This window comes from Callithrix jacchus, chromosome 2 (genome assembly GCF_049354715.1).
Source record: "Callithrix jacchus isolate 240 chromosome 2, calJac240_pri, whole genome shotgun sequence".
NCBI lineage: Eukaryota > Metazoa > Chordata > Mammalia > Primates > Cebidae > Callithrix > Callithrix jacchus.
In genome coordinates, this window is record NC_133503.1 from 99,724,437 (window position 1) to 99,736,871 (window position 12,435).

A 12,435-nucleotide genomic window follows, 5' to 3' on the forward strand; every position below is an offset into this window, starting at 1 on the left:
TTTTTTTTAATTTTTTAATTTTTTTTAATTTTTTATTGGATTACAGGTTTTGGGGTACATGAGCAGAGCATGCAAGACAGTTGCGTAGGTACACACATGGCAGTGTGCTTTGCTTTACTTCTCCCCTTCACCCACATTTGGCATTTCTCCCCAGGCTATCCCTCCCCACCTCCCCCTCCCTCTGGCCCTCCCCTTTTCTCCCCAATAGACCCCAGTGTTTAGTACTCCCCTTTCTGTGTCCATGTGTTCTCATTTTTCATCACCCGCCTATGAGTGAGAATATGCGGTGTTTCATTTTCTGTTCTTGTGTCAGTTTGCTGAGGATGATGTTCTCCAGATTCATCCATGTCCCTACAAACGACACAAACTCATCATTTCTGATTGCTGCATAGTATTCCATGGTGTATATGTGCCACATTTTTCCAATCCAGTCTATTATCAATGGGCATTTGGGTTGATTCCAGGTCTTTGCTATTGTAAACAGTGCTGCAATGAACATTCGTGTACATGTGTCCTTATAGTAGAACGATTTATAGTCTTTTGGATATATACCCAGTAATGGGATTGCTGGGTCAAATGGAATTTCTATTTCTAAGGCCTTGAGGTATCGCCACACTGTCTTCCACAATGATTGAACTAATTTACACGCCACCAACAGTGTAAAAGTGTTCCTTTTTCTCCACATCCTCTCCAGCATCTGTTGTCTCCAGATTTTTTAATGATCGCCATTCTAACTGGTGTGAGATGGTATCTCAATGTGGTTTTGATTTGCATCTCTCTGATGACCAGTGACGATATGCATTTTTTCATATGATTGTTGGCCTCATATATGTCTTCTTTCGTAAAGTATCTGTTGATATCCTTTGCCCACTTTTGAATGGGCTTGTTTGTTTTTTTCCTGTAAATCTGTTTGAGTTCTTTGTAAATTCTGGATATCAGCCCTTTGTCAGATGGGTAGACTGCGAAAATTTTTTCCCATTCTGTTGGTTGCCGATCCACTCTAGTGAATGTTTCTTTTGCTGTGCAGAAGCTGTGGAGTTTCATTAGGTCCCATTTGTCTATTTTGGCTTTGGAGCCATCATTTTTCAATGAGAGTTTGTTATGTATCTAGGACTGCCTAAGTTACTGTCACTAAAAATGTAGAAGTACATCACACAATCCCTGTCATTCACAATCTTTTTTGTATGTAAGATTTACAAACCTGAAACAATGATATGACAACACAATATTGTCCTGAAAGCCAACATAGTCTTAATTATATTCTGTGATAAATAGGATTAGTCTCATATCCCCTCCCAGAATATAAGATCCTAGAGTACAAGGCCATGTCTTCTGTGTCCCCTATAGCACTTTGCAAGATGCTGAGCACAGAGGGTATGCAATGAATAATGGATGGTTTAGAGGGTTAATCAATTGGGAACCTGAAACGCCTGCTTTTTTAAGTAGGTTAGGCCCCCTGGTAGCACTAGAGATGGAAACAGGTGGAAAATGCCATGAGCTTGTACAAAATCTTCATTTTGGGTTACAAAGTTTATCTTATTTTTGCCCTTGTATTTTGAAGTCTGTGAATGATTTTCACTCATTTCTAGGTGTTGTCTTCTATTCAAGTTCCAGCAGGGAGTGGCTTGACAAGGTTCCGGGCCCACTCCAACCAGCATCTGGTCCCTGTCACACATATTCTCCTACTGGGTTAATCTGGAGGTAGGACAGACACTAAAGCAGCTTATAGCATGATACTATATTAGATGGCATCGCACATGCATATGCGTATGTACACGCTCATACACATACACACATACACACACACGCACACACGCACACCCACAAAGAAAGCACAAGACAATTGCAGAAAACAGAACAACTAGCTCAGGAAGAGTTTGTAATTTTTCTTCAGGAGGCAAGAATGGAGAGAGGGAATAGTTTCTCTTTGAAAACTATTATTAAAGTTAATTGGCCAAGCTATATAGCACACATATTGGTTAGTTGGGGAAAAGAATCTTCCCATATTCTGGACTGCATTTTAAAGTGAAATACATACTAAACTTTGTCCAACCTATGCCAACTCTAATTGTATTTGACAGGCTGTTTTAACTAGACCTATGAAAAGAATAGAATTGGACTCATTCATCCATCTCAACAATGTTTGATAACCACCTCTGTATATCAGGCACTAATTGTTAAAGCTGAGGATTTAGTGTAAAATGAGAAAAGACCAAAGTCCTCAATGCAATTTTAACTAGTGATAACAATGCACTTATACCTAGTGATAACTATCATTTATCACTAGTTATATATATATTAGTTATATAGTTAGTGATATAACTGGTATATACCATTAAAACTAGTGATAACTGTAACTACATAGTAATTGTACCTAGGGATTTCAGAGAGTAAAAATCCTCTCTCAGAAGAAAATTAAGCAGGGTTGGATGATATTAGAGGGAGATATTAAAGACTGGCTACCCAGAGACAGCCTAGACGCGGAGGTAAAATTTACATAATAGGTGAATTGCGTGAAGAAGAGAGCATTTCTGGAAAAGAGAAGAGCAAACATAAAGCCCATCACTTTTCTTAACTTACTTTTGAGCATGATCATCTTGATCCCTGACCCAGACAGTCTTCCACAGTCCTAAGAGCTGTGTATGAGTGTGGCCTCCATTCTGACAGGTTGTCCTTTCAGGTGGTCCAAATGCACCAGAAGACAGAGAACCAATAGACTGTCTCTCAGCTTCAAAGGAAAGGAGATTAACATCAGAAAAGGAAGAATCACACATGACTAGGACATGTCTCCCACCCCTCCTGAAGTATCAGCCCCACCCCCACCCCAATCCCCTGTTTTATGTAATGAAAATTACCTTCAAATGTCTGTGCTATTTTGTGAAAGCACAGCCTATCACAAGATTCACACCAGGGGCTAGAGCATGGCCCACTCAAAAAGTTAGACTCCCATGGCAGTTATTATATGCTTAAGTTTAAATTAACTTCTCTTCCAGATTTCTCCTTTTACAAGATCATAACCTCCCATATCCATGTGACAGAAAGAAGGCAGGCGGAAGCTTGCCCCAGAGGCTTTAGCTCCCTGTCCTGACAAGGTTCTGGTCCTTTTTTATGCTTGTGAGCTCTTCTCATTTGAAAAACTTCAGCATCACAGTTAAAAACAGAGTTGTGGAGTCAGGCTGCCTAGAGCTAAATCCTGGCTACAGCACTTCCTGGCTGTGTGACTTGGCACAGGTTATATCTCTCCAAGCATCAGCTTCCTAACCTGTAAAACAATGCTTATATTACTTTACAGAATGGGTATGGGGATTAAGAAGATCATCTCTGTAAAGCCATAATGCATAGTATCTAGTGCACAGTATGCATAGCAAAGCTGCTAGTCATAGGAGTACGAATAGGAGGAGGGGGAGCAGTCAGCATCCTAATAATACTCATACCTCAACCCTCAGCTTTCATCCTGGAAGCTTCAAGGACACTTGGCCTAACTGAGCATTTTAGTCCTTATAGCCAACCTCAAAAACCCTGGATTGGGGGAAAAGGTAAAAAAAAATGGTATTTTCTCCTTGTATAAATTCATCCATGTTTTCAGAAGGCTCTAACAGGGCTCAAGGACTGAAAGTACTATTTGTTTCAAATATAAATTAGAATAATTGCAAAAATTAGAGAAAAGAAAAACTGTTTTGCAGATGTCTGGCCATTCATAGCCATCCCATTTTTGGATTGCTCCCAATCAGTGAAGGGAAGAAGGAATACAGTTTGAAAGTCCTGGTCTCCCTATGAAGTCTCTGCTGACTCCATTTTAATAGTAGGCCTCCAGGTGATTAGTGATTTTTCAACAATAAGCCTGAAAGCAAAATAGGCACTAATCTAGCTCTCTCCCTGAATGCTTGTAAACATTTATTATTTTATGCCCTTCTGTTCTCCTTTTCTATTAGGCAAAATTTTTTCCAAGGCCAGAAACCAGGCATAGTTTTTCTTAATGCTTACAACAAAGCTGATTTCTGTAATACTACTTATTCAGCTCTTGTCCCTCACCTGTACCTCCGTAGACCGAGGGGCTAATGAGTATTTCAAGACTGTGAAGTATTATTTTACCAATCTTTGCTTTCCAATAACCTGGCATAGTTCCTGGAACATTGGTTTTCACTGAAGTTTGTTTAAGGGAAAGTTTAAAATGGAAGATATATAAAGATGTTAACATCTACAATAAAAATATAATACAGAATAACAGCAGGAGAAAATCAAGTCCAGTGCGTTAGCACATGCTGATAATGTATTTAAGAGATTATTAAAATAGTATTCCAACTAGAGTTGGAAAGGCTTATAAAAGTTTATTTCTTAAACATGTTTTTAACAAGTATGAAGGTGGCCAGGCCTGGGCTGGAATAATAGCTCCAGGGTTACTGGAGATTCTTTCTGTCATTACTAGGATATGACCCCTATTATAGTGCAAAAGACTGCTGGAGTTCCAGCCATCACAGCAACGTTCTAAGCATCAGTATAAGTAAGGACGAAGAGAGGAAAGAGACTTCTCATGATTTCTATACATCACATTTGCTTACTTTTAATTAGCAAGAAATTAATCTCATGGTCTCAACTAAATGCAAAGGCAGAAATCCCCTAGTGGGAGACAAGATGTTTGGCAACATGAGGACAATAACTCTATAAGGACAATAACTCTAAATATGCAAATGTTTAGGGGCTTACTGAGGATTTCATATGTGCATGTGTCATTTTATTATTTTGGTAGTGGGAGGGAGAGTTGACTCTTGGGAACCTATAAACTAAGGTAGCTGGAATAGCAGCAGCTCATCTGCAGCTTGCTCTTATACAAGTTACTGTGCCTGCAAAAGCCAAAATAGACAAATGGGATCTAATTAAACGGAGAAGCTTCTGCATAGAAAAAAAAAAAACTGTCATCAGAGTGAACAGGCAACCTACAGAATATGAGAAAACAAACAACCCCATCAAAAAGTGGGCAAAGGATGTGAACAGACACTTCTTAAAAGGAGAAATTTATGTAGCCAACAAACATATTTTAAAAAGCTCATTGTAAGGCCAGTTGCCTCGCCAGGAGGCCGGACATACCCGCCTCTGCACTCAGCACCTGACTGCACCCAGCACCATGCTCTGCACTCCGCACCTAGCTCTGCCGCATGGCTCCCCTGGAAGGCTCCGGCTAATGCAACCGTGGACGGCTCTCCCATCAGAAAACCTACCCAACAACCTGCCAACCAATGGCGGCCTGCCACATCCCAAACCCACTCCCCTGGAGCCAATAAGAGCCCCCAGCTGTTGCTCATTCCTCATAGCCATAACTCCCCTGACCCCCCCGCGCCCCCCCCTCCCCCCCCGCCCCAAGAAGTCAGTGCGACTACTCTGGCCCCCTTTCCCTGGACCAGAGAACCTCGCCCGAGAACTGAATAAATTGGCATTTAATTTTCTTATACTGGCCTCAGTTTCCTCATTTTAAACTTGGCAATAACCCTTACACTCATCATCACTGGTCATTAGAGAAATGCAAATCAAAACCACATTGAAATGCCATCTCGTGCCAGTAAAATGGTGATCATTAAAAAGTCAGGAGATAAAAGACACTGGAGAGGATGTGGAGAAATAGAAACATTTTTTCACTGTTAATGGGAGTATAAATTAGTTCAACCATTGTGGAAGACAGTGTGATGGGATTTAGAAATAGAAATACCATTTGACCCAGCAATCCCATTACTGGGTATATACCAAAGGATTATAAATCATTCTATTACAAAGATACATGCACATGTATGTTTACTGCAGCTTGTTCACTATAGCAAAGACTTGGAATCAACCCAAATGCCCACCAATGATAGACTGGATAAAGAAAATGTGGCACATATATACCATGGAATACTATGCAGCCATAAAAAAGGATGAGTTCATGTCTTTCACAGGAACATGGATGAAGTTGGAAACCATCATTCTCTGCAAACTAACACAGAAACAGAAAACCAAATACCACATGTACTCACTCATAAGTAGGTGTTGAATAATGAGAACACATGGACACAGGGAGGGGAACATCACACACAGGGACTGCCGGGGGGTCGGGGGCTAGGGGAGGGATAGCATTAGTAGAAATACCTAATGTAGATGACGGGGTGATGGACACAGCCAACCACCATGGCAAATGTATACCTGTGTAAGAAACCTGGATGTTCTGCACATGTACCCCAGAACTTAAAGTACAATTTTTAAAAATAAAGGAATTAAACTGCTAGGATATTTTTATTTTCAAAAGCAAAAACAAAAAAACAACTGAATCAAGAATTCAGTTGATGTGCCTATGGAGACAATGGGATCGAATACTCTAAAGACAGACAGTCTTAAAATAGTCATTTATTGGTGCTGTCCAGTATGGTTTATCATAGGGAAGAGGCAGGAAAAGTTCCAAGGAAGGAAACATTCAGCTCTTACTGTGTGAAGTCCCTTTGTTCTGTATCTCTTAGAACCTGAGTAGAAAGTGAAAACAGTGAAAGACCCTCACCCTGGACAACACAGCAAAAGTGGTAGGGAGCCTGGTGCTGCCTATCTCTTCTGCCTGTATTTGGGATCTATCATGGGTGTTATGGGCCCCTTACTCCAGGATCAGTCCTCTCCCAGACCTTCCATAGCCCTGAATACTATGACACTGCTATTTTTGCAATAATAGGTCTCAGCAAGACCTTGCTGTTGAATGACTTGAGATGCCACCATCACTGTAAATATACCTCACACACATACACACAAAGAGGACAAAACACATACACACACTCTACCACCACACTCACTTATCCTCCTTATCTCAGAATAGGCAGGTTTCTGGAGACTAACTGATCAGATATTTTGAGGGGAGATTCAACAGCCTACTAACAAGTCTTGTCTTTCCCCAGTGATTATTCATTCCTCTGGCACCTGTAGCTGGGATGAAGGCATAACCAAGGTCCTTCTCTATTTCTGGCAAGGAGAGGAAGAAGTCCAAGGCAACTGGGAGATACAGCACCAGACTGAGGCAACCCGGGAAATCTCTGCCCTCTGGAAAATAGCCCTGAGGCCAAGAGCAGCAATTCCATTGTGAAGAAAATCATTCCCTGAAGAACCCCTACAGGCCTTTACTCCCTCTTGGCCAACAATGTAGAATGAATGAAAATGGCTGAGGCTATTTTTTAAGTTTAGTTTTTTAAGTTTAGTTTATGTATGTATGTATGTATGTATGTATCTATGTATGTATGTATGTATGTGTGTGCGTGTGTGTTTAGTGGAAGAAAAGTGAGTCCTTGAGTATGACAATAAATCTTATCTCTAATTTCTTCTTTTCCACTCCCAATAATAATTGGGAATTATCCAACGCATAAAGGGGTGTGGACAAAAGGACTTAAAGGCATTCTGTAAAATTTATCAACTCTCAATTATTCTAGCAACTTAAAAACACAAACAAACAATAAACAGGAATAGACAGCCTGCTTTCCCCTTGCCCTTCAGGAGATTTCTGTGTGCCCTCCTTCCAGCTGGCACATTAGCTCAGGGTGCAGCTAACCTTGGACTTTGGTTTGCTGCCCACCTCAGGACTCATAACACAACACAATGAGTTTGAGATCATTCAGTGCTTTGGATGACCCCATCCCCTCCTTCATCCCCAATTTTTTTAAATTTTTGGTACAAAAATCAAGAATTCTCTGAACATTTTCTGGTCTATACACTGCTAAAAGGATTATTATAATCATATTTAAGATTTGCATAGTATGGTAGCATTTTCATAATTTTTTCAGAACTAAGTCTGAACTTAACTCCATTGAATCAAAGGGCTGGAGAGTTTCTAAGAGATGGGATGGTGGGACCAAAGGCCATCTATGTGTGTGAACTGACCTTACCTAAAGGAAACATAAGCTTTTACTTATCTTCATGACAGGAAATAATTTTACAACTGAGAATAAAAACAAAAGGCACTCACCAAAGTTAAGTCTCCCACTCTCCCACAAGGAGGGTGTCTAGGGACTCTATATTCCTTAATGACTGATTATGTTTCACAGAATGGCTCCCAGGTTCTTAAGAAAGACAGTCCTGGGTTGTCAAAGTGGAAAGAGGCATTTTATATGATTCACATCTCAAAATGGCAGAAGAATAATTTATGATTATAGTTATAGTTTTCTAAAGTAGATGATCTAAGAAAAGGGAAAGGAGGGCCGAGCGCGGTGGCTCACGCCTGTAATCCCAGCACCTGGGAGGCCAAGGCAGGCGAGTCACAAGGTTAGGAGATGAAGACCATCCTGGCCAACATGGTGAAACCTCATCTCTACTAAAAATACAAAAATTAGCTGGGTGTGATGGCACGTGCCTGTAGTCCCAGCTACTTGGAAGGCTGAGGCAGGAGAATTGCTTGAACCTGAAAGGCGGAGGCTGCAGTGAGCTGAGATGGCACCATTGCACTACAGCCTGGGCAAGAGTGAGACTGTCTCAAAAAAAAAAGGGGGCAAGAAGGAACCTTAGTCAGATTCCATTTAGACTAAGGGTCAAGGGTCAAGCATCAAGGTAAGAAGCTGGTCAGGGGCCTTAACACTGGAAATTTGGTCTAACAGGTACTTAAGCTGAAAGAAACATTAAGGCCATCTTGGTGAATCCTTACTATAACACAATGGAGCTACCTACTAATATGCTCACTTTATAGATTAGGAAACAGGGACACAGAGAGGTTGAGACTTGACCTAATTTACCAGACCTGAGAAATACCAAGCCACCCCCAAGTTCACATCTCTCTTACCATGACCAGTTGCCTAAATATGCAAATTCAGTGTTCTGTTGTTATCACTTTCTTATTTTTACTGTTTCTTAAGAACCAGTTCCAGTGCATTACATCTCAGTGTTGCCTTGATGGCAGCAGTTTTGAAGGCTCAGCCTGCAGGTAATTTTAGGGAAACAGAGAGGAGAAAAGGATGGAAAAAGAGAGGTAAGCATGAGAGTAGTCAGCCACCATCCCCACACTTCATCTCACATATAAACACAGCCTCCAACCACACGTTCAGAACAGGGTTGGCAGTAAACCAGGCAAAATGAGATGAAGCCCTGGATGGAATTAGTGGCAATGGGAAAGAAAATGGACAGCGCAACTGTAAGAACACATCAAAAGAATGGCAGGAGCTGAAAATAGGCTAAAAGCTATATAGGACAGGACCTTCCCAACCTAACTTTAGTCCTAGAAAGACAGAAATTGAAATACTTAGGAGAGGGAATCTAATTCAAGGGAAAAGAAGTGAGAAAGGATTATATATACTGACTTTTAGATGGTCTGACAGGTTTATAACATTAGGTCCTTACTATAGACATTAAATTGGTGCAGTATGGAAGTCCTCTTCTTCACAGTGATATTATAGACACAAAAATATATGACCTCAGTAAAAGATGAACATCTAGAGAGAAAAGGCAGGGACAAGATAAGGAATCATGAAGATCTACCATAGCTGAGTACCAAGGGAGGGAAGATGAGAGAGCAAAACCAAGGATGGGGAAGAAAACAGGAAAAAGAACCACGAAGATCAGCAGCAGAGTCTAGGAAGTCCTGTGTAATAGAAACCAGGCCAACATAAAGATTAAAGAAGAAACTTTCTCTAGAGTCTAATGGTACACTTAAGAATTGTGTAAGGCAGAGGGAGACACTAGTGACTCTCAAGACAGAAGGTCCAATAGTTGTGAGGATAAAAATCACATTGCACAAGGGTAAAGGAAGTAGCAGACACATCAGAAGCAGAGGTATTGGGCCACAGTTAAGCAGTGCTAAGAAGAAAGTTTGGATGCTAGTTGGAAAAAAAAAAATCTTTTTGTTTTCCAATAAGAGGGAAACATCATAAAAGAAACTGAAACATTAGCCCAATATTCCCTATAAATTTCTAGATCCAATAAATGTCTAGAAACTCCTATACCAATTGCTAATGCATACACAAAATGTGTACAGATTCATAAAAACAATCCCTGTTTCTCTACCATGCTTTGATCAGCCCATCTCTAACATGTAGCATTCATAACATGAGCATTCTAACCCAAAGAGTTCTAGCCTTGTGATTAGCATAGAAGGCTACTTCTCTCGGTCTGTTTTTCAATCCAAGACCCTCTAGGTGGTTTCCATTTGAGGAGATTCTACTGTGGGCCTAAGACAGCTACAGATTGCTTATTTATCTTGGCATTATCAGTCACAGTTTCCAGGTCTTCAAGGAAGGACGTTTGAACGATCTTGAGGACATGGCAGTAGTCGCCACACCTGAAGCTAAGGCGTGTCTGCAGAGCATTAAATAAGAAAGTTATCACCTTGTCTAATGTGCTTCCCTGTGATGGGTACTTGTTTCTAGATGGTGATAATTTGCCAGCTTTTGACAATCCCCATATATTTGTTCAAAGGCTGTTGTGCACAGATTTTGTCAAAGGGTAGTACTGTCTTACTAATTTTTGTGTATATACATTTTTTCCAGCTATGGCTAACAGACGCACTTGAAAAAAGGTAACATATCTTTCTATTCCTGACTTTCAACACCCCTTAAAGCTATCTGCTTCTTTAAAGCAGGTCCACACCAGATCAATAGTTTAATAGATTTATTTCAGTTCCTCCCTTTGATCGTTTCCTGTTCTTAACCTTTGTGTTCATTACCTCTGTGTTTTTCCTGAGAGCTACGCCTCCCCTCACCTCCATATCTCTTCACCTGGAAAATGAACTCTTTGTTGTTACATTTTTATGTTTTCAATTCATCTTTCTCAGTAACCATCCTAAATCTGTTCTCCCTGGAAACACTCTCAATGATATCTCTGTCCTCCAAGGCTCAGGAAAGGCTAAGGGGCAAGGAACAATTAAAGTGGAAATCAAGTGTTTTCAATTACCTCTGTGCTTTTGGCTATAATAGAAATTTTCCTGTATGTGCATGTGCACAGGGAGAATTTTTAAGCCAAATGAGAAACAAAATAACAATTAAACTCAAATCCTATAAATTAACAACAGAAATACATGAAAATAACTAACCATAAAAAGTATACCTGGTTAAGGCTTGGATAAAATTTTACCTGAACCATGCGATCACTTCAGAAACATTATGTACAGGAAACAAGAAAATCCATGTCAAGGAGCGGATCAAGGTACCATACTACTCAGTGTTCCGAGGACATTTGAAGTTAAAAGTTTTTCAGATTTCTCTCAATGTCATCGGTTATTACTGAGTAAGCTATGCTATTGACATCTCTCGAGCTGGCCAAGCACTGTTTAGGATGCTAATTATCTCCAGAAGTGGTTGGTGTCCCATCAGTGATGTGAGACCCCAATTTCCTGGGAGACTAAGGGGCTGTGGGGGAGGGAAAAGCACCGAACACTGCTGCCTCTAACCTGATAGGGTTGGAACAGAGCTGATATCCCTGGTCTGGCAAAAGAGAGGAATACAGTTTTATAGTTCTTTGTCCCTTCACACATATACAAACTCAAAAGATCTATTTCTGTGCATGTGCCTTTTACCTCTCCTTTTAAAAAGCTACATAATGAAGAGAGATTTATCCATTTTAAAATGCTGTCTGTGCACAAAGTGAAACCTGCTTGCATCCTTCTGACTTGTAACATTGCTCTGTCTCTGAGCCTTGTGAAGCCTGCATGAGTCAGACCACTTATGGCTTGCCCTTATACTATCAGGCCATGAGGCAGGGAGGGGCAGCAGGTATGTGCAACCTGTCAGCTATTGTACAGCCTAATGAGGCACAAGAATAAAGGTTCCCCATGTGAATGTTCTCCTCCACATCAGAGACACTGAGGAGGCACTTTGCAGATTCCAGAGAGTCTGGGGAGACTGTCACCGAAGCCAGCCAAGCTTCTATGCCTGCAGTGGTAACCTGTCTGTCGGTTGGCCTGTGACATGAAGTGACCATGCTACAGGCCTGCCATCCCCTTGGACCAGTGTGTAAGGTCTATGCTTATTCCCAAGGCCAGACTCACCTCAGCTAAAGTGACCTCCTCCAAAGCTTGTTTGAGCCCACTAGAGAATGATGCCTATAAGCTTATAACTTCTGAGAAAGACAAAGATAACAAGTCAGCATGAGAGACGGGGGATGGAAAGGAAGGAGCTGGGAGCAAGGCAGAGATGCCACTAAGGGTCGGTGTATGTCTGTCTGTCTCTCTCTCTCTTCAAAGAAAGCTTTAGAACTGGGGCTGAAGATTCAGAAAGCAGTGCTGTAGGTGACTGAATGTTGAATGCATGCAAACCAGCTAGTACAAAAGCAAAGACAAGAGCTGGACTCCGGAGCAGCACCCCATGGCTGTTATTGAAAAGATTCACAGACAAATGGCAGCTGCACCTGCTAGTATAATGGAAAGGGTAGGTATGACGATGACATCTTATTTTTATTAGGACACATGAACACCAGGCTGTCTAATAGGAGTGGGAGTAGCAAGAATTAATCATCACA

The 12,435-nt window shown here is 41.0% G+C and overlaps 1 protein-coding gene across 1 annotated transcript in view; it reads right to left on the bottom strand.

The window, feature by feature from the left end:
• The window catches only part of LOC144581571 (uncharacterized), a 375,083-nt gene that overhangs the window by 279,587 nt on the left and 83,061 nt on the right, over positions 1 to 12,435 (bottom strand). Inside the window, exon 2 of the mRNA XM_078365856.1 lies at positions 2,581 to 2,728. Within this exon, the coding sequence (XP_078221982.1) occupies positions 2,581 to 2,728 (148 nt within the window). The remainder of the gene's footprint in view (positions 1 to 2,580; positions 2,729 to 12,435) is intronic.